The 21,526-nt window shown below is 35.1% G+C and overlaps 1 protein-coding gene and 1 long non-coding RNA gene across 2 annotated transcripts; one reads left to right on the plus strand and one right to left on the minus strand.

Moving 5' to 3' along the window:
* The first annotated feature begins 1,091 nt into the window (after window positions 1-1,091).
* On the plus strand, window positions 1,092-4,585 carry LOC136274982 (uncharacterized). Its single transcript, XR_010713452.1, has 2 exons — window positions 1,092-4,179; window positions 4,264-4,585. It is a non-coding gene; the product is annotated as an uncharacterized lncRNA (long non-coding RNA).
* A 9,740-nt stretch (window positions 4,586-14,325) lies between these two features.
* Window positions 14,326-20,114, minus strand: LOC105326463 (large ribosomal subunit protein eL20). The gene is made up of 5 exons (XM_011426514.4): window positions 20,035-20,114; window positions 19,457-19,636; window positions 16,984-17,113; window positions 15,466-15,575; window positions 14,326-14,471 (listed from the first exon to the last, which is right to left on the minus strand). Exons 1-5 carry the CDS (start codon window positions 20,050-20,052, stop codon window positions 14,379-14,381), a joined length of 531 nt encoding a protein of 176 aa, XP_011424816.1. The 5' UTR covers window positions 20,053-20,114; the 3' UTR covers window positions 14,326-14,378.
* Window positions 20,115-21,526: the final 1,412 nt, after the last annotated feature.

Here is a 21,526-nt window from a genome sequence, read left to right on the forward strand (position 1 = left end):
ATATAAGAGAATTAAGCTAGTGATCTAATTGTTATATTATCTTTTGTTTGTTTATATATCAAACTTTAGGTCCTCTACAAAACAAAACACTTAAAACTTAAGGTCCTCTACAAAACAAACACTTATTATGCCTGATTCTTTTTAAAATTAATAGAAATGGAAAGTATGTCGGTGTTCACACCATGACATTTAATTGTATTATCACACGCACTAATATAACTATTGTTATTATGCATTACCAGTGCTAGTTTTGACAACCATGTGATCTAATATAGACCCCTAAAACTTGTTTCACATCTCTGAGTGATTCTTTTTTTAAATTAAGAACAATAAGAAATTAGGAGTCAGTCGCTGTTTACAATTGCTAGCTTTGACAACCATGTGATTAAACCTTACACGTACCACGCCGATACATCCTGACAACATACTCAAAATAGAATAAAAGATAACAACCAATGTCTGTCTATTTGAGTCTTTCTGAAAAAGGTGAAACATATACAACTGTACCATATAAATGTGATAACAATATTAGCTACGGCAATAATAGAAACATATTGGTTGTCATATTATTATAACGTCATCTCATCGTTTACTGAAACATTTCTTTTTTTTATTATTTTTGGAACAATCTATATATTTCATGATATGTTCAAACTTCCTGATCAATTGACATAAATAGCTACTTCACATCAACATGTAAAATCCACAAAGATATACATATATAACTAATATCCGTTTCCTAAGAAACGTTTGACACTGAATACCATCATAAAAGTCCGGCGGATGGGCGACAGCAAAAACAGTGACGCTAATGGTCGATTTAAGTACTATAATCAGTCTGGTATTATACACACTGATGCAGTACAGTGCATCATAGTTAAACTTTAAGAAAGTAATTGAGAAACATTTCATGTGAGTAAGTCAATCTCGTACAAATCTCAGTTAAAGTATATTTATGTTTTTTTTTAGACTCTTTAACAAACATGTATAAAACAGACAACTAGACTATCAGATAATACAAGAATATACATCTCTACAGTCTCAAAAGTCTAAAAAAAAAATTAGATCTTAATTACATTGTACTGTTAAAAAATAGTTGTAAATTTTATTTATGTTTCAGTATTAATAAGGATTTATATTTTGAATATTATACGGTGATCAAATACGGTCCGGCCGATCAAATCTCATACTGTAAATTCCAATTTTCCGCGGCTCTGTATCAAATCCCAGAACGTAAAAACGCGTACACCATTTTTTGGTAATATTTTTACGTAGTTCAAAACCGGCCGAAAAATAAAACGAGATTTTAAAATCCGCCAAGGTTCTTCTGGCGATTTAACCAGACATGCTACTGTGCAATTTTATCAGCTGGAAAAACATCGTTATTTATATAAACAACTCTTCAATTCTTTATTATATCTCTTAATATGTAAATAAGAAATATTTTGTTTCTTTAAATGTTACAAAAGTTACAAAGAAGTGTCTTGGAGAATACATAATATACATGTAGCTACATATTCAATATATCTCAAATACCGGTATAATGTACTGAAACAGTTTACGCTCTCACTGCAGTTTATAAAACATTAACAGACCAAACCCTTTTTCCCGTGTAAAACAAGTGGCTATTCATTTTAATGGAAACGAGTAACAGGAAGTAAAAACATTTTAACAAAGCTCTTTAATCAATTATACACAGGCTACAGAAATAGATTTTCTCATATCGTAATTAACTTGGTGATAACTTTTTTTTATTTAACTTTCAAAAGTTTCAACATCAAGACTCAAAAGGGATTTTTGGAAAACGTTATCGGATATAAAAAAAAAAGAGCGATCAAAATATCGATCACTTCCTTATCAGAGTCTTATTAAACTAGGTCAAGATAAAATAATGTTCCGTATTGGATAGGGATTCCTTTTGATGACAAAAATGTTTGATTTGGTTAGATACAAGAACACATAAGCATGAATCTAAATAACATGTCGGTAATGGAGTTTCTTAGACTGTGATTAAAGAAATATCCTTCCCTGTTAATCTATTGTACTTCGAGTTTTGTAGACTGTAGTTCAAGAAATGATACTTTCGCTTATTCTGTTGTTTGTTTGTGGACAAACTGGGAAAAGTATCGAGGTCATCTATCAAGACCAGCCAGGATATACAAAATGGATCGCGGGACTTAGCAACAACAGTTCCTCTGACGCATTTATGTACTGTCCGACATCTTGTCCCTCAGAAGAAGAAGACAGGATACGAATCATTGATATCTTCTATTTCCATGGAGGTCGCTATAGATGTTGTGCCAGTAAGGCCTCCCCGTTCTACCATTTATCTCCATACAAGAGCAATGTGAGAGAAGATGTTTTATTTGTAGAATATTCCAGTGCTCTTGGTGATGCAAGATTTGTCTATATGGAAAACAAGAGTAATGCAGAGCACACGTTTACTAAGTGTCGACATAGCCATGGATACATTAGCTCAATTCCTGACAATAAATGCACATTCCCAAACATTCTGGAGCTGGACTTGTCTGACAATCAAATAAAGACCATAGGGAACCTTTCTTGTTTGACCTTTCTGAGTGTCCTTGACCTCCGTGAAAATAGGATTTCTTACATACGTAAAGGTACTTTTGACAAGATGTATTACCTTTGGAAAATTGATCTCTCTTTCAATAACATAGCTTGGATTGATCAGAGTACTCTATTTTCTCCCCACCTTCAGCTTAAAGACATGAACTTCCAAAGTCAAAGGGGAACACTGACAAAAGTAAATATATCCAACCTCTATCCGGATAGAGTGTTCCATTTTGTAGATTTCTCCAACAACTGCATTGATGAGATCATAAACTGTGACGTTGATAGTCCATACCCCGATTGTTATAGCAACTGGTCAATAAATACGTTTATTGAACATAAAGATCATAAACGAGGTGGAAGGTTACATCTCCATCTTAACGGATGTTTGAAACCATTTCCAGACATTGCCAAACTCTTTAAAACGGAGAGAGACCCATCACTTTTAACGAATTTGAAATTTTACCGATACATCATTTTCTGTGACTCCATCTTTGAATGTTCAAGTGAACTGTTTTTTCCTCTTCACAGTGCAAGGGAATTAGTCAGATTAGGAGCATTTAATTTAAACTGCACTGACCATATCACAGGACAACCGCATGATGTATTCTACTTGTTCCGTGAAAATAGAACCGACATCTTCAGAACAAGTCTTAACAACAGTATCTGTCCAAGTCTATGCGAATGCTATGATAAGCCATCATTAGAAACAGTGTTCCTGAACTGCTCATTTCGAGGTTTAAAAACAAGCGACACTCGAAAAGTGACACATATCTGGCAATACCACAATACAACAGTACTCCTGGACAATAACGAGATCTTGTCCTTGAAACACTTTACTAGGAAATTTCTATGGAACGTGAAACGCATTGATTTATCAAACAACAGGATAACTGCCATTCCTCGCTCGTTCCTGCGAAATCTGGAAAAAGCGTCCTCGATAGATCTGCGCGGAAATCCAATCACTATTGTGTCCAGTGTTCTTCGGGGTCTGTTCTTGAGCACATGTGTTCTAAAAATTGATGCAGTCATTCCTTGCACGTGCTCGGAACTGTGGCTCAGAGATTGGCTGATGAACCATGACTGTGGCGATGACCTTGGATTCACGTGCAGGGAAACAGGCTTAAGCATCCGCTATACCTCAGAGTTTGACGTCTGTGAAACACGAAGTTGGTACATATACCTAACTCTGGCATTTGTTATCATTCCGATTGCATTGGTCTTCACCGTGCATTATTTTAAAATTGAGGTTTACCTTTTAATCAGAGAGGTCATTACATTCCGTAAAACAAAAGAACAAGATTGTACGTTTAATATTTATATTTGTTGTGAAGAAAATTCCCCCGAATTAACAAGATGGCTCAAAGAAGTCTTTTTACCTTATTTTGAAACGCAAATATATCGAGTTCATTGGCCTGAGCGGGATTTCCTTTCGGGGTCCTCGATAGTTGATCAAGTGACGTCATCCGTGTCAAAATCTGCAAATTACGTCATATTTCTTTCGTCTGCGTTCTGTGGCTTACGAGAAAATGAAGACACAAAAACGAATATGGAATGGCGCCATATCTGGAATTCGTACCGAAACAAATAAAGCAAAAAAATTATGTTAGTTAATTTTGATCACGTGAGATATTCAAACTGCTACGACAGGATTATGAAGGCATTTATACGTTTGAAACTTTATTTCAGATTTGAAAAGCATCTTTTGAGTGATATCCAAGAGAAAATTGGTCGACCTTTACGTGCTGGGAGAATGGTCGATAACAAGAAGCCGGTGTATCGTCATATTCCATTAGATGAGCTCAACACAAACTATTGTACAAATAGAAAGTAGTTTTATCTCAATGCATGCTATTTTCTTTCTGACTTTTTCATATTTGAATGTAAATAGTTTTCACATGTAGATTATATTTAATGTTGTTTATGACATTTAGAAACCACTTTTTTCTATGAAAAGGTGGCTTTTCTTATAGATGTACAATGTTATTGGATTAAAGAATAACAGAATTAATCCCTAACATTTTGTGTCTATCAAATTATTGAAAGCCAGAGCCAAACCCTTTTTTTCTTGTATAAAACAAGTAGCTATTCATTTTAATGGAAACGAGTAACAGGGAGTAAAAAAATTTTAACAAATCTCTTTAATCAATTATACACAGGGTACAGAAATAGATTTTCTGATATCGTAATTAACTTGGTGATTAAAGTGTTTTATTTAACTTTGAAAAGTTTGAACATCAGGACTCAAAAGATATTTTTGAAAAACGTTATCTGATATAAAAAAAAAAGAGCGGTCAAAATATCGATCACTTCCTTATCAGAGTCTTAATAAACTAGGTCAAGATAAAATAATGTTCCGTATTGGATTCCTTTTGATGGAATAAATGTCGTTTGATTTTGATAGATACAAGAACGCATAAGCATGATTCTAAAAAAAAAAATTTTGGTAATGAATTTTCTTAGACTGTTATTAAAGAAATATCCCTCCCTGTTAATCTATTGTAGTTCAAGATTTGTGTGGTTCAAGAAATGATACTTTCGCTTATTCTGTTGTTTGTTTGTGGACATATTGGGGGAGGCATTGAGGTCATCTATAACGACCAGGCAGGGTATACAAAATGGATCGCAGGACTTAGCGACAACAGTTCCTCCGACGCATTTGTGTACTATCCGACATCTTGTCCCTCAGAAGAAGACAGGATACGAATCATTGATATCTTCTATTTCCATGGAGGTCGCTTTAGATGTTGTGCCAGTCAGGCCTCCCCGTACTACCATTTTTCTCCATACAAGAGCAATTTCTACGGAACGTGAAATACATCGATTTATCAAACAACAGGATAACTGCCATTCCTCACTCGTTTCTGCGAAATCTGGAAAAGGCGTCCTCGATAGATCTGTGCGGAAATCCCATCCCTGTTGTGTCCAGTGTTCTTCGGGGTCTGTTCTTGAGCACCTGTGTTCTAAAAATTGATGCAGTCATTCCTTGCACGTGCTCGGAACTGTGGCTCAGAGATTGGCTGATGAACCATGACTGTGGCGATGACAACGGAATCACGTGCAGGGACACAGGCTTTAGCATTCGCTATACCTCAGAGTTTGACGTCTGTGAAACACAAAGTTGGTACATATACCTAACTCTGGCATTCGTTATCATTCCGATTGCATTGGTCTTCACCGTGCATTATTTTAAAATTGAGGTTTGCCTTTTAATCAGAGAGGTCATTACATTCCGTAAAACAAAAGAACAAGACTGTACTGTAGTTTTGATATTTATATTTGTTGTGAAGAATATTCCCCCGAATTAACAAGATGGCTTAAAGAAGTCTTTTTACCTCATTTTGAAACGCAAATGTATCGAGTTCATTGGCCTGAGCGGGATTTCCTACCGAGGTCCTCGTTATTTGAACAAGTGACGTCATCCGTGACAAAATCTGCAAATTACGTCATATTTATGACCTCTGCATTCTGTGGCTTACAAGAAAATGAAGACACAAAAACGATTATGGAATGGCGTCTTTTCTGGAACCCCTTCCGAAACAAACAAAGCAAACAAATTATGTTAGTTAATTTTGATCACGTGAGATATTCAAACTGCTACAACAGGATCATTAGAGCATGTATACGTTTGAAACTTTTCTTCAGATTTAAAAAGAATCTTTTGAGTGATATCCAATAATAAATTGGACGACCTTTTCGTGCTGGGAGAATGGTCGGTAACAAGAAGCCGGTGTATCGTCATATTCAATTAGATGAGCTCAACATAAACTTTTGTACGGATAGAAAGTAGTTTTATCTCAATGTATGCTGCAATGCTATTTTTCTTTTGACTTTATATGTTTACATTGTAAATGTAAATTTTATTCATATGTACACTGTATTTAACGTTGTTTAGGGATTTAGAAACTTTTTTATATGAAAAGGTGACCTTTCTTTAACTTTTGAAAAATGTACAATTTAATGTAACAGATTAAACAATAACAATAACGTCCGTCCGTCCGTCCGTCTGTCTGTCTGTCTGTCCGTCCGTCCGTCCGTCCTAGAGTTTTGTACAATTCTGTTCAGCTATCTCTGAGAAACAAGTTCAGAGCAGGAAAGAAGAAAAAGAAGATGAAGAATAATAATACATGTATTAAGAACCGTACAAAAACAATAAGTCTCCAAATTTCATTCGGGAGACTTAATAATAAAGATAAAATAGAGATAGGATCATCAAACATCAATAATTTAAAGATAATTGACAATTTCTTATTCTAAGGGGGTCAGGATGACCCCTTAGGGTCATGACTTGCATGCCATAATGATCTGATGCGCATGCATGACCTAAGGAGGAATAATTTCTTTGGATTAAGGTGGGGATCTCAATGGTTTTTATGATATTTAATAATTGCAGGAAGAGCACTTGGGATCATGACCTACATACCATCTTAAATGCCTTGAACAAAGAAACAATTATATAATATGTACATGATATATGATTCAATTTAAGAACCCAGATATAGATCAATCATCTGTTTTGTAATACTTCCTATGTATATATACATGTACATGTATTAGTTTGTGTTTTGTTCTATACTATTCATGTTCATGACTGTAGTATGGCTTAGTCTTATTTTAAATTACATTAAAAAATTGTCAAATATAGGACTTGGAACCCCCACTCCCAAACAAAATCACATATAAACTGTTCTCCCCCCCCCCCCCCCTCCCTTGTCAAATGATCTATTAAAATCAAAATATAATTTGGGTGTCTAAAAACTTTTATAAACTGGTAAAAAATGTTATTCTCAAACAAAATTATATTACACCTTGCATAATTGACAAATGATCGATCTATTGAGATATGATCAGAGGTCGTATTTCTACCTTGGGATCAAGAAGTAGTTTTCATTGACAAGTTAAAATTAATAACAATAAATGATTCAAATTATAAATGTTTATACTCCACATTCACCCCCCCCCCACCCCCCCCCCACCCCCAATCTAACCTGGTTATAAAGATTCAGTCTTCTTAATACATTCTTACATGTGTACAGTAGCAAATTTTAAATCATTTCTTGATTGCTTTTTCCTCGTGATTCACATTAACATTTTGGAAATTGCTTAATTCAATTTTTAAGATTTTGTAATGAATTCTTTTTGGATTTTGTCAGCTGAATGAAAAATAAGATTTTGTAAAGAAAATAAACAAGTTTAATTTGAAAAAAAAATTAATAAACAAAACAAATCATTATTCTCACTCCCCCTTTCACACCACTCTCATTCGAACATAACAAAATAAAAGAATAATAATTCAATTAAACAAATGAACAAATATCTGATACTATCAACTGAATTCAAAATTAAATCACACTGTATCAGATATAAAATGGAAGTAAACTACAAAATGTTGTTTAGAAGCTATTTCAACCAATAAAACTCTTGTTGAAAAATTTACTCAAAAAAATATTAAAGTTCAATAATTCAAAATACTGTGAATTTACAATTACTTCAAATTTCAGCTCAAAAGCATGTATATGAAAATTAGCCTGTAATAACAGTCGCTTTTTTAACACTTAAAACCTCTCTGAAAATGAACTCAAGGTCAATATGCACTCGAGACGCTCCTGCCCTCGTCAAATTTCCTGTCCCTCTTGTCGCTATCCTAACCGAAAGCCCCGGACTCGCAGGTCTCTCGCTTCCAGTCTACGACACTGCCCGGATAGAAAGCCACGCCCCACTCAGCATAGAATGCGTCCCCGACCTTCGTCAATTGTCCCCACGACCTTCCATAGGAAAATTTCCGTCTAGCACACCAGTCTGTATTTCAGGTAATTGTATCAAACACCCTTACGCACTGAAAAAAACATACTGTGACTAATAAAGTCCCGATAAACATACAAACATACTACCAATTACACTAAGAACTAAATAACCAACGAAATGTACAAAATAACAACAAAACAACCTTACCGGCTAGGAAAACATGTGCCCGTCTAACAGAATCCAAAATTCAATGGCTACCCATTTCTCCTTAGTTTTAAGCTAACTTGAGATATTCACCATATCTTGAAACAGGAGCTGCAAAACGTGGCACCCGGCTGATGTCGTTAACGGACCCTCTACTGACCACTACACCCAAACCGGTCACTTTAAATACTCGATCTAAAAATAGCACACTCACCCGACACTCGTCACTCACATACGGTAACCCATTCATAACAAAATTAAAGAGGAACACAAATATAAACACCAGTATATACAAAACTGAATCAACTTTATTACAGATTTATAAACAAAATGTTATATGCATCACTTCCATGTGTATTCGCCTATTTGGGGCAATTGTAAAGTCTCCTAAACAAAGCAGTGACATCATTAGGCTAGGAATTACCCACATGGATCAAACACTACTGTATAACATATGAATAAGATAAATTATTATTTCTAGTTCTAAAATGTCAGGGTGTCTCCAAGGGCGCATAATCTATAAACAATTTTACGCGTAATGACACAAAGAGCAAAAATAAATCATATGGTTTAGGGATGAGGATCTCAGATCTCAGAAGTTAACAAAATATACAGTGTATCATATCATTTCCTATTTCATAAAGGCGGGGGGGGGGGGGGGGGGTTAAAGACAACACCTGGGGGCCATTAATGTACTTTACACCATTTGATGCATCATAATGACATTAGAAGATATTTTGTATTTTCCTGTTTCGTGGGGTCAGAACAGTCCCATAAGGTCATGACCTACATTGTATTTGATGCATTATGATACATTAAGAAAGAAATACTCCTTCCTTCCTTTTATAACTCATATAAAAATGATAAGTGTCTACACCTACTTACATGTAATACACAAATTTAATAAGAAATTGTTTATACAGGGTCAATATGGGGTCAACTCAATAGTGCATGCAGTCTGACAAATGAAAAAAATAACTTTTGCAACTAAAATGACAGAAACTTTACAAATGCGATAGGATTGGTAACGATGATAAGCTTATTTAAATATAAAGATGATGATATGCTGTCAAAGGGAGATCACATTTAGAAAGTGAAAGTAGAACTTTATATGTATGCTGGCATCTCATTATATTGTGCTACTGCTACTACATGTATTATGCTTACCTAAATTGGTCAACATCATAATGATAATCCAATTAAAACACAATAATGAATTCCTTTAGCTGATCTTAACTAATCCTTTTCTGCATACGGAAAACACAGACATGTATGTATGGGTGTTGCTAAAACGCGGAACGGAAAACGGAACGGAAAGTGGAACGGAATGGAAAATATCATCACGTTTATCGCTTAAAAAGGGTATAGACTGGCCAGAAACGATTTACTTTGTATCTTTTATTTATATCTAATGAATGATTATCAACATGTTGTTATCTTATTAATATTCATATGAATGTCTATCAATTATAGCATTGTATTCATTCGGCTTTAGTTGAGTACGAAACGGAAAAATCAAATGTATACGAATTGTGAAACATTAACATGATTAAATGAGCAAATTAGCTATAACTTTTTACTTATTTTTCTGAATTGGTATTGCTGGCATATCAGCGTAACGTACGCAGTTAGTGAAAGCGTTTTATGCGTGTTTTGAGTTTTTTTATATTAAAAATATGATGTACATGTATATACTTACATCAATATTGAATTTTCGGTGTTCTAGACGATCTTTTATCACACAGACGATACAGTATCATTGAGATGGAAGAAAAACCAAACCGTAGGACTGACGACATCAAAAATTAAAATACAGTAAACATTAAAATACCCGGTAATTTGTGAAACTAGTAATTTGTGAAACTAGTATTTTTAGCAATGCAATTTTGTTTACGTTTGCATTACTAAGCAGTTGTTTATTCCAGCAGCTATATACATATGATCCGAATAGAGAGCTCTAGACGTTGCCTGGTTTGATTTTCCGATTATATATTGGGACTATAGTCTGATCCCAAAATATTCATGCTGCACATTTGGACGATTTATAATGGAAAATGTTGACATCTTTTCTCCATTTGGAAGTCACTCAGAAGACCTTGCACAATTTTTCAACACTATCATCCGGGTCTGTTGAAATGCAAAACCCCGTAGACTTCTTTATTTTTAACCGTGTATTTATACCAGCTGATAAGCTAGAGAGGACGTTTTAAAGAAAGAATAATAAGAATGTTTAATGCTTCTAAAAGAGAATCGCTTGAACCCTGATGTATATATAAATATACAGCAAAAAGTGAATCGAGGATATTTTGGGACAGAATATAGTGGTCAATGCATGTACTGTTAATTTTGAGAAAATAAATATTCTTGAATAAATAATCTAATATTGCTAATCTTTCAAAAAAATTTAAAAGGGTACATAAAGTATATCGTTTTAGCATGATTAACAAATCTATGAGGTAAATAACATTAGATAAGATTTTCCGTTTTCCCTTCCGTTCCGCTTTCCGTTCCGCTTTCCGTTCCGTTTTCCGTTCCGCGTTTTAGCAACACCAATGTATGTATACACGTGAACCCATCTAATCGAAGAGCTGGGTAAAACTAGTACCCGCTAATGAGACATGCAGACCTGTGTTGTGTACGTAACTTCAGACAAAGATCATTCATTTGTAACATGCATGTATTTTTATGACCTATTCTTCAAATCCACTTGCACTATTTTATTAGGTAAATGACAGCTTTAAGGTGGTGCAGGACCCCTGCATATTGTGATGTACATGTATACTTTCTATTGAGATAAACAATAAAGTATATTAAATATTGATTAAATATTTACCCCCCCCCCCCCCCAATAATGTTACCTAACACTGAAGCGCAATGGGTTAGAGCGTTTACATGTCTGTAAGAGCATTGGGGTCCAAGGTGTATTTTTGGTAATTTTACAATTGATATAAATGAATTTTCATGGGGGGGGGGGGGGGGGGGGGGGTCTGGACCCCTCACTCCCACCCCTTCTCTAAATCTGTGCACACGATGATGTTCATGTAGGCACACAGAAGCAAATCTAAAACCGGCAACCGGGAGGGGGCATAATTTAATTTTTGATTTTGTTTGTAATAATTATGTAGACCATTATACTTTCTATGACATAAAATGTTAAGATTATTGATTAACTGAAAATTCACTGCAAACAGTTCTACCCCAAATTGCACATAAAGTGCTGCTCATGTCACGATGTGTATTATCATATGGGAAGGGATCTCATCCTTCAGTTATGAAAATTATAAATTTTAATTGTATTACCGGAGCTTGCATATAGCCTTCATTTTTAATTAAACTGGTACAAAACAGTGTTATTTAGGGGCAAACACATGGTGCGGGTATTACTGTCTAATGACAGCATCTAGTTAAGTTTAATCTCACGCGCTGCGGAGTCTTACATGGGATTTGAATCAAACTTTTTCAACATGGTCTTTGAGGAAAACAGGTGAAGATGCCGCCGAGTTGTTGCGGCGCTAGAGGAGAGATTCTACTGCGCATGCATACCTCAAAGTTCTAAATTTTCTTGGATTCATCAGATCGCCTTGCGTTTTATAGCTTAACTCTACGGGAAAATTTGGGTTCACATTCCGTAGAACTACAGTTCCTCGATCCAATACGCAAAACTTGAAATTTACGGCGCACAAAAAAAAACTCTAGTTTTGGATTGTTTAACCATATTTCTTAACACATTCTGTGAAAATATTTCAGTGAAGTATGTCTAATCTACGTGCGGATTGAGGGTTGCCATTTTTAGAAGTTTAGACAATCCACGCTATACCTCATTTTACGGGGATGGTGATGGTGCTTAAAAGAATATCAGAGGAAAGTAAAGTGACGACATATGTAGGAAAATGTCTGGGGAATTTTTGGTACCGACTTATTTGTACCGAATTTACTGTAAAAAAAAAGGTAAATCAGTCCCAAACTAGCCAAGTTATTTGTGCGCCGAAAACTGCAAAGTGTTCGTATTGGTGGAACTGTTGGTACAGTAGCTCTATGACATGGTATCCCTATTTTTTTCTGCAGATACTTGCAGATGTACCCCTGGTTTGACCGGTTTTAGAATTAGACATCAATAAAATCCCGCGTTGCACATTTAACCATTAATTTTTGGAGAGTGTAGTATTTCTTACACATTTTCTTTGTTAAGACACTATAATAATGTCTCGTTAAAATATAAACAAGAAAAATACAAAGATGTTATATGCAACGTGCGGCCTTCCTTCGCCATACATGCTCTCCTTTCATAAGGTTTAACCGTTATTGCTATGAACTGTTGCAACATTTACCCCTTTTTTCTCATCAATATACAACTGTTAATACAGATGTTTAGATCGTGAAACAACACGTCTTTTTTTAAACGCAATCATACGATACAGTAAAATTAGTTCTCATTTTACACTAATCACAAGATGGCATGATTGAAAGCATACATTTTAACACTGTAGACAGCAGTAGAATTTGAACCTTTGAATGTATGCGGGCCTACCGGTATTATAACATGAATTTTAATTACTTCTAGACCACTACAATATTTCTACATTTACACAACGAGGTACATGTATTACGGGGCGCTCTCTCCCGTACAGGAATAACACTGGATCAACCGTGAGCTTATTCTCTTGTTGTTGAACCCAGCCTCATGAAACCTCCAACAAGCCAACACGCGTTTTAGTTTTCAGACTTTAATATAGATTTTACATGAACTATACTTTTACGTGAGTTTGGTATGCATCAGCACCGAAGGTCTGATTCCAACTGACTATAATTTACAATTCAGAATAATATATAATGAACAATGGAACAACACAATGAAGGATTAACATAAGAAGTACAGATGTAAGTAAATCAATTATCAAACAGTTATTGAGTAACTCGGGACATTTTAGCAGCATGTACATAAAAGGATTAATAAGATGAAAGAAGTTTAAGTGTCAATAAACATAAACAGAAGTCAATTAAAAGATGAGCTGTCCATCACTGATTGTGCCTCAGGTGGGATTAATGCTGCGCGGAATTTATAACGTTTATAAAACAGTTGTCGAAATAGATGAAAAGTTTTTGTAACAATTAACACAAAGTCCGAAAAAGTTAATTTACACAATAATTAAAAATAGTCCGAAAGATTGAATGTCACACCGTGACACATGGCTAGATCCTAGACCCCCCCCCCCCCTCTTCAAGAATGAAAAGATTGTTTCACTCTATTCTAAGACTTACTCTCTCTCTCTCTATATATAAATATATATAGCCCCCCCCCCCCCCCACTCACATACTAGTATGTATATACATACACACACACACACACCTCTTGAAATTTTCCCAGGGGATCCAATGTTCATTTCTAATTTCTTGAAACCCCTTTTATTTATCAGCACAATTTCGGAACCAAATTATATAGGGGGGAGAGAGAGAGAGAGAGAGAGAGAGAGAGAGAGAGAGAGAGAGAAAGAGAGAGTTGTTTCATTTGGAAAGTCTGAGAAAAACTTTCCCAGCTGTGCCAGGGCAAGTCCTCATACCCTCCCCCTCCCCCATTTTAGAAGTCCTTACATCCTCCCCAACTTACAAGCTTTGCAAATGTTGCCAATGGTTTGGAGGGTTATTTTGCAAAACCTTTGAAAATATTTTCAAACACACGTTGCCTTTCAATATCGCATGTATACACTTGTATAGGGTCTTCATGTATAATTTACCGGTACATCTTTTCATGATGACTTAACTCCCACCATTTCTTTTTACAGGATAACATGACAAACACCAATGTTGTGTAATTTTTTTTATTTGTATGTACAGCACAGTTCCCCTACAGTCCCGCTTTAGAACGTTAAGTGTGGTCGCGATGTGGTGAACCTGGGCTTGTGTAGCTTCCTGTTCAGTCTGTGAGTCAGGGGGAAGCGAATCTTGCTGTTCTGTAAAGACAAAAAAAACAAACATCTTAAATATCCACATTATAAATACTACAGATAAAAAATCAATGTTGTAAATATCAAAGATGAAAATCAAAGCATGTAAATCTAGTAATAAATATAACACTGTAAATATATATGATAAATATCAACAACTTTAATATCAATGCCAGCATCAAGTCATAAAGAAACTATAGATGATTCAGGTAGATCAGGATATTATTTTCCTTTCTTTAAAATTTAATTCTAAATTCTATAGCCAAGAAAAATGAATGTGGTTAAGAAACTGTTTCTTTTTCACAAAATGCAGCAATTTTTGAATTGTCATTTGGTTTTTAATTGGTGAAGACTGGGAAGTGTGAGAGGGTGAAGGGACAGACACTAGACAACAGTAAATACACATAGTAGAATTTGGGGAGGGGGTGGGGGGTACAGGACCAGAGAGCAGCTGTGAGCATCTAGTGAAGCAGCTGTCCATGTAAAACAATGCAATGCCTGTAATACCAGTGGACAACGACTAAACTATGCATGAAAATTTGTGGACCAGAGCGATTCCCAATTTTACTTGTCTCACTGGTGGTTAAAAAAACTTGCCCTATGTCCATGCGATTTATTGGGCCCCAAGTTATCAATCATCAAAGATCTATTACTCAATTTCCAGTCAATGTATTACAATTTTTTATGAATTTTATTGAATAAGATACATTTTTATGATGACTTATCTTACCTCACCAGATTAAATGGGCCCCCAGTTATCTATAACCTAAGAATTGCATCAGAATTCCCACTTTTGAATATAATTGAAATTCTGATCGCAGTTTCATTACTAATTTGCAATTATCATAGGGCATGAATGCTACATTCAGAAATGTGTGTAACGGTACTGCATTTATATGGTGTGCACGAATAATTCTTAGTGCTCAATAAGCAATTGGTAACTTGACAAAGCCTAGAGTAAGTCCCTTTAGTTTTAATAATGGATATAGCCTATACTTACGTGGAACTGCTTAATGTTTGGTCGGCGAGTCTTTGAGGCTGCCACTTCTTCCACGCGGATGATCTGGATCGTTGATGCTCTTGCTCTGTGACGGGCTCCCATGTCACGGTCTACAACACACAACAGAACGTCGTCAAGGTTACAGATTACAAATCAGCACTATTTCTGTTAAATATTCTGTTTTACCTATACTGGTATAAGCAATGGAAAAAATTAACACTTCAAGATTTTAAGCAGGTTGAATCACCAACCCCCACCCCTATTATTAAATAAATTATATAAAGAATGAATATTTCTCAATCATTCAATTCACAGTAAATAATCTAATGAAGTTAAATGAACAGAATAATTCACTATCAACATAATGATTCCTCCGCCTAAAATGACATAATTACCTGGCTATTATTGCATTTCAAACACAACCTAACTATAAGTTAGACCCCCCCAGACCCCCTCCTACTTTTTTATTTCTTCCTTCTACTTCAATTTTTAGAGACAACCCTATACACCAACAGCCTTTTCCAAAACTGTCATATGTACATAGTTTAATTGGTCATACAAGTCAAAAAAATATAAATACAGATTTGCGTCTTAAAATATAATCTGGAAGAGAGATTAATCTTTTCACAATTTTTAATATTTTTTCTATCAATACAGATTCAATGAAAACTGCTGGAACCCAAAAACAGTAAGAAATTCCTTATTGTCTGTGCTTTGGACAACCTAGAATTTTTTTTAAATCGAGTCATTCTCCGATATTCTCTAAAACAGTCTTTAATATCTCTTTTTTAAAATCTTTATAAGCTTTGATTATCCCCAACCCCTTTAACTTTAAGTGTATATGTTACTTAGCAACAGTAGTTATTGATCAAATAACAGTTTTCACGAGTTTACACCGATGTGTAGCAGCATAGACCTGTTCAGAGGAGGGGTTGTTCATGATACTCGCCAAAGTTTTTGCTACAGGTATAACATAAAATGGCGAGAGTTCTCAAGCACCTGTTAGACACTCCTGATGTAAATGTGGTGCAAATAGTTGTATTTAAGGTACTAGTTTACTTAAAGCACTGGAGTTATTTTCAATACAAGTTTACTTAAAGCACTGGAGTTATTTTCAATACAAGTTTACTTAAAGCACTTGAGTTATTTTCAATACAAGTTTACTTAAAGCATTGGAGTTATTTTCAATGCATGTTTACTTACAGCACTTGAGTTATTAACTGTAAAAGTTTACTAACAGCACTGGTTGCATGATCAGTAAGCACAGTATGATTTTACTTTACTTACAGCACTGTGTGATAAATATTTACAGACATTACAACTTAACTTACAGCACAGTGTGATAAATATTTACAGTACAACTTAACTTACAGCACAGTGTGATAAATATTTACAGTACAACTTAACTTACAGCACAGTGTGATAAATATTTACAGTACAACTTAACTTACAGCACAGTGTGATAAATATTTACAGTACAACTTAACTTACAGCACAGTGTGATAAAACTTTACTTACAGCACTGTGTAACAGCACCAGCGGATGTCAGGTCACGGTATTCACGGTACATGTTGTGGATTCCACTACGGGACACGTATCTCAACCAGATGCCAACATTCTTGATCACCAGGGGGTGCTTCTCGTACATCTGTGTAAATTTAAAATGATGTTTACATTAGTAAAACATCTACTCACTATATATATATTCATATCACTTCATATAAATATTAATTTGCCTAATACTAGTATACAGTACATGTAGCTGCTTTTCTAGTAAACTTAGATCTTACTAAGTAAAATTTTAGCAATTAAGAAGGGGCAGAGGGCGTTAAATCATCGAGCCCCTTTTTAATTTTACTCGACTTGATCTAACCTTCTAAAAACATAGCCCACTTTTTCATTGGCTGCTCAAAAGTTCTGCATCAATCAAATATTTTTTCTTTTGTTTACAGCTTTCAAAGCTGTCAATCAAAAATTTGACGCTGCCGTAAACTTTGAGAAAGTCTTCACAATTAAAAACATCCCTTAAATATTTAGTAACTGCTAATTAAATGAAGAAGTGGGTTGTGTTCCAACATCTGTAGAATTTTTTTTATTTAAAAATACATTTCATGTTTAAGTCTATCAATGGTATCAGATGATGTTTAACCACAGGTAGAGCAACTCCAAGTATTTCTATCTCACTCCTTCAAAGATTTTTTCTCTTGTGTGTGGATTTAAAGTGCAGGCCTGAGGGCCAATATAAATCTTAAACAAAATCACTATTGATAGTCTTCCAACTTTTCCAGGATATATTTCAATTGTAAGTGAAATTGAGATCAAAAGTTGATATGGCAACGATATCAGCCTGTGAAAATGAAAATAGTTAAATGCTTATCAACTCGTTTATATTTTTTTGAAATGTATGAGAAAATCTGGGATATTTTTGTCCAACAAAACACTCATTACAATGACCTATAAATGAGGTCCGATGAGGGATCAGATGTTGGTGAGGATAATGTTGGCAGATAAAATAGTGTGCAGACATGAACAAAACAGTTACACAGTCTGAAATTGAAATTACTGCCCCAATAGGTACGCATCATACGAAACTTGATGTGTATCTTACACCTTCTGCATTACACTTGAAAAACCTAATCTAACAGAGAATATATCACATCTATAGTACATAATGAGGGAGCTTTGTTTGATAAAGTTGATTTCATAAACAGCTTAAATATACAGCTCTACACACGACACACATCTTTGTTAGCCTATGGTTTCTGATCCGCACCGCTCCTCATGAACTCTTGGCATATAGTGCTACTAAAAGTCGAGATTTTTTTCACCAGAGAATCTCCCAGCTTATTTATAATTTAATCAATGAAAGATGTTTTACTTAAACAACACTGATGCAGTAATGGTAGCCTCCACAGGGGTATATCCCTCTAACTATTTTTAGAATCGGTAGGACAACAAAGTAGTGCCTTTAAGCAAAATAGTCCCTATACTTGCAGAGTGTATATACATTTATTGGGATATTTTAAATCAGAATGCTTGACACATGTCAGAAAAGAGGATTTGCAATTTCAAAAACAAGTGTCAAAATTGAATTATCATTTGAAGAAAAGAATTGAAATTGTTTGATGTACACCTTTTCTAAAACTGAGAAATTCCCTACTTTTACTTTCATTTTCAGAGTTTTTCAATACAGACGCATTTTGCCGGAAAACGAATCTGACTTCACACCACGAAATTTTAACAGGGAAGAGACAATTTGATGAGCTTTCATTCAAGAGGTCCCTCGGTGCTGAACGAAAATTAGGGCCGGAGCTATGAACCATAACGTTAACATTACCGCCTATGGAAAATGCATTAGTGGACTATACCCACAGACATTGATTTTAACAAGTTGAAATAATGTTTATATGGCCGAGGATCTGTAGTGATTACAATAATTAGGAATAATGTTAAATGTTATATACAGAATTTATTTGTAGGGTGCTTAATCAATGAGTGCATGCCTCTGCTGGTACACAATTAAGTGTTTGCTTGTTATTGAACCATCGTATGCTTTCATGAGGTCTCAATCAGAAAGACTAGAAAAAATAAGGGTTTTGAGCTACATGTGTTGGGATCATTTAGCAATAAGTATTTAATTTTCGTGATGAAAACATTGTAAATGACTTCAGATACGTTATGCATAAATCACAATCCAGGAAAAAATTCCAAATTAAAATACCGTTCCCGAGTGATGATGTGGATCAACAACCCTTGGTTCGCAAAGATTCTCTATACATAAATAATAATATATGATCAATTCACATTCTGACTGTTTATATTGTATCTTATTTAGTTAAAACTAATGATGATAAATCAATAAAAAAATGTAATGATTTTTTACTCATGACATAAAGGTACATGTATTTTTCCAAAATCCACTGACTCTCTGGAATAAGTCAAGAATTTCCAGTACAACACTGAAAACAAATAAAACCCTGATATTTGTTACCTCTTTACACTGGAGAATTTCGCCCTGGGTCTTCTTCATCTTCTTCAGTTGTGACACGAAGTACCAGAACCTGGACTTAGCTGTACACTTGTCCGGGGCGAAGATCTTCATTTGGTACAGGGCGGGGACCCTGTCCCTGGGACGGGGCATCATCCGCCCGACCACCTGGTACTCCTTCAACTGTCGAGCATAAAAATAACACATTGTAATCTAATCTCAGAGCCTTTGTGATTTAACATAAACATGGAACAAAATAAAATTTACAGCAAGTCAATCATTAACGAGAGCTAATATTCTCTCCAGTCTAATAAATGTTTAAAATCTATATTTTTATTTATTTGCTTCATTTAAATCGTTCAATCAAGATCGAACGTATTATTTCTAAAAAGTTTTTCTATCAATCCACAGCAAAACCCCCCTTCCCCACGTGTTTACATTTATCGTCTATCTTTGGTAATTTTAAGGACAATGAAGATATTGGGTGACTGTATTTTCATAAAAGGTGATACAATATTGCGATAATGCTTCGTTTTTTCTACATCAACAATCCATAATTAACATTTTAATAAAAATATTACATCTCCACGAGCTTTCATTATGGTGGACACGAGGAAAAGACCGGATCACGCATCTTCTCGCGCAATCTCGCAGTTCAACACCGGAAGTGAAAAATACAGCGCGCGGATCTTATATTTTTTTCAAATAATAATGACGCATTGTATCAGACTGTTTTTACCAACGGATTGTTTTTGTAATTATTTGTTAAAAACATTGAAATGCAACAATGCGTTGAGTGAGAGCGGTAATTCAAAATATGTTATGAACACAGGATACATGCGTGTATTGAAAAAAGGGGGTGGGGTATAGACCAATCCACACTTTACAAAAGTTATCTCCCTTGGCCGCCATCTTTGGGGAAAAACCCATATATTTCTCACAGTAGCCCTTGTAGTTTAGAGGATTGTAACTTCGTCATTTGACATTAGAAATCGGTTTCCTTTGTGAATTTTGATTGCCCCAAGTTGGGGCAAACCACACATCAAAGGAATAAATTAAATCCTAAGAGATTTCTTCACAGGACGCCCAAATATTTGGTTGCATAAAGAAGGGAAAAGTTGTTTTTTCCCTTTTGACCTTTGGGTTGACCCCGCAAAGGGGAACAACTTTTGCAAGGTGTGGATTGGACTATATGCATGGACTCCCGCGGATGCCGGGGAATTTCTAACCAAGACTTGACCCTCCTGATAGATTTCTGGGTTCGCGTATTTGCATGTTTGCATGTACACGTTTTTCATGCTCCTGCATGGATTCACGAGATTCTGTAAAGTAAAAATGAAATTTTCAAATTTAGTATAAGACTTTTATTATATATCTTCTCTAAAGTAGGCTAGCTACATTCAGTCATATTAGAACATTTTTTTAAGACCTGCAGTAATCCCATTAAAAACCGCTGCCTTGGAGAAATTGATATAAAGAAATATTTCCTTTCATTTTTATGGGGGTTGAGGGGGCGAAGCCCCCCGAAATCTCCTGAATTCTAGAGATTGGGGGGGGGGGTAAAATTGAGGTCATCAAATATAGACTTTTGTGATATTTCTTGTTGTGATTATACACTTAAAAGTAATACAATTATTGAACAATTAAAAGGTCTGCGGAAATTCCATCAAAACCATATGCCTTGCAGAAATATAATTAGGAAACATTTCCTTTTATTTTTTTTCTTACGAATGGCTGTAAATTGATCAGTTTAAAAAAAGATCTAGGTATAGTTCAATGGGACGATGTAAAAATTAACCATGCTAGCTTATATTATAATAAACAATGAAGAGTCTTTAAAAACACAAAGCTACATGTACATGTAGGTGGGTGACTGGTCACAATGCAGGGGCGGATCCAGGATTTGAAGTTAGAGGGGGCGCCAGTGTTAGAAAGGGGGTCTGTGGGACCGCCTTGAGCCCCCCCCCCCTCCGCCACGGTGGGTCCAGGGGTGTGTTATATCTTATTTTTTTCTCTAATATTGGTGTTCGTTGTCTACAACTTCTACTGTTTTAAAATACCCGGTATTTGGTG

This window comes from Magallana gigas, chromosome 4, assembly GCF_963853765.1.
Source record: "Magallana gigas chromosome 4, xbMagGiga1.1, whole genome shotgun sequence".
In the NCBI taxonomy this organism is placed as follows: domain Eukaryota; kingdom Metazoa; phylum Mollusca; class Bivalvia; order Ostreida; family Ostreidae; genus Magallana; species Magallana gigas.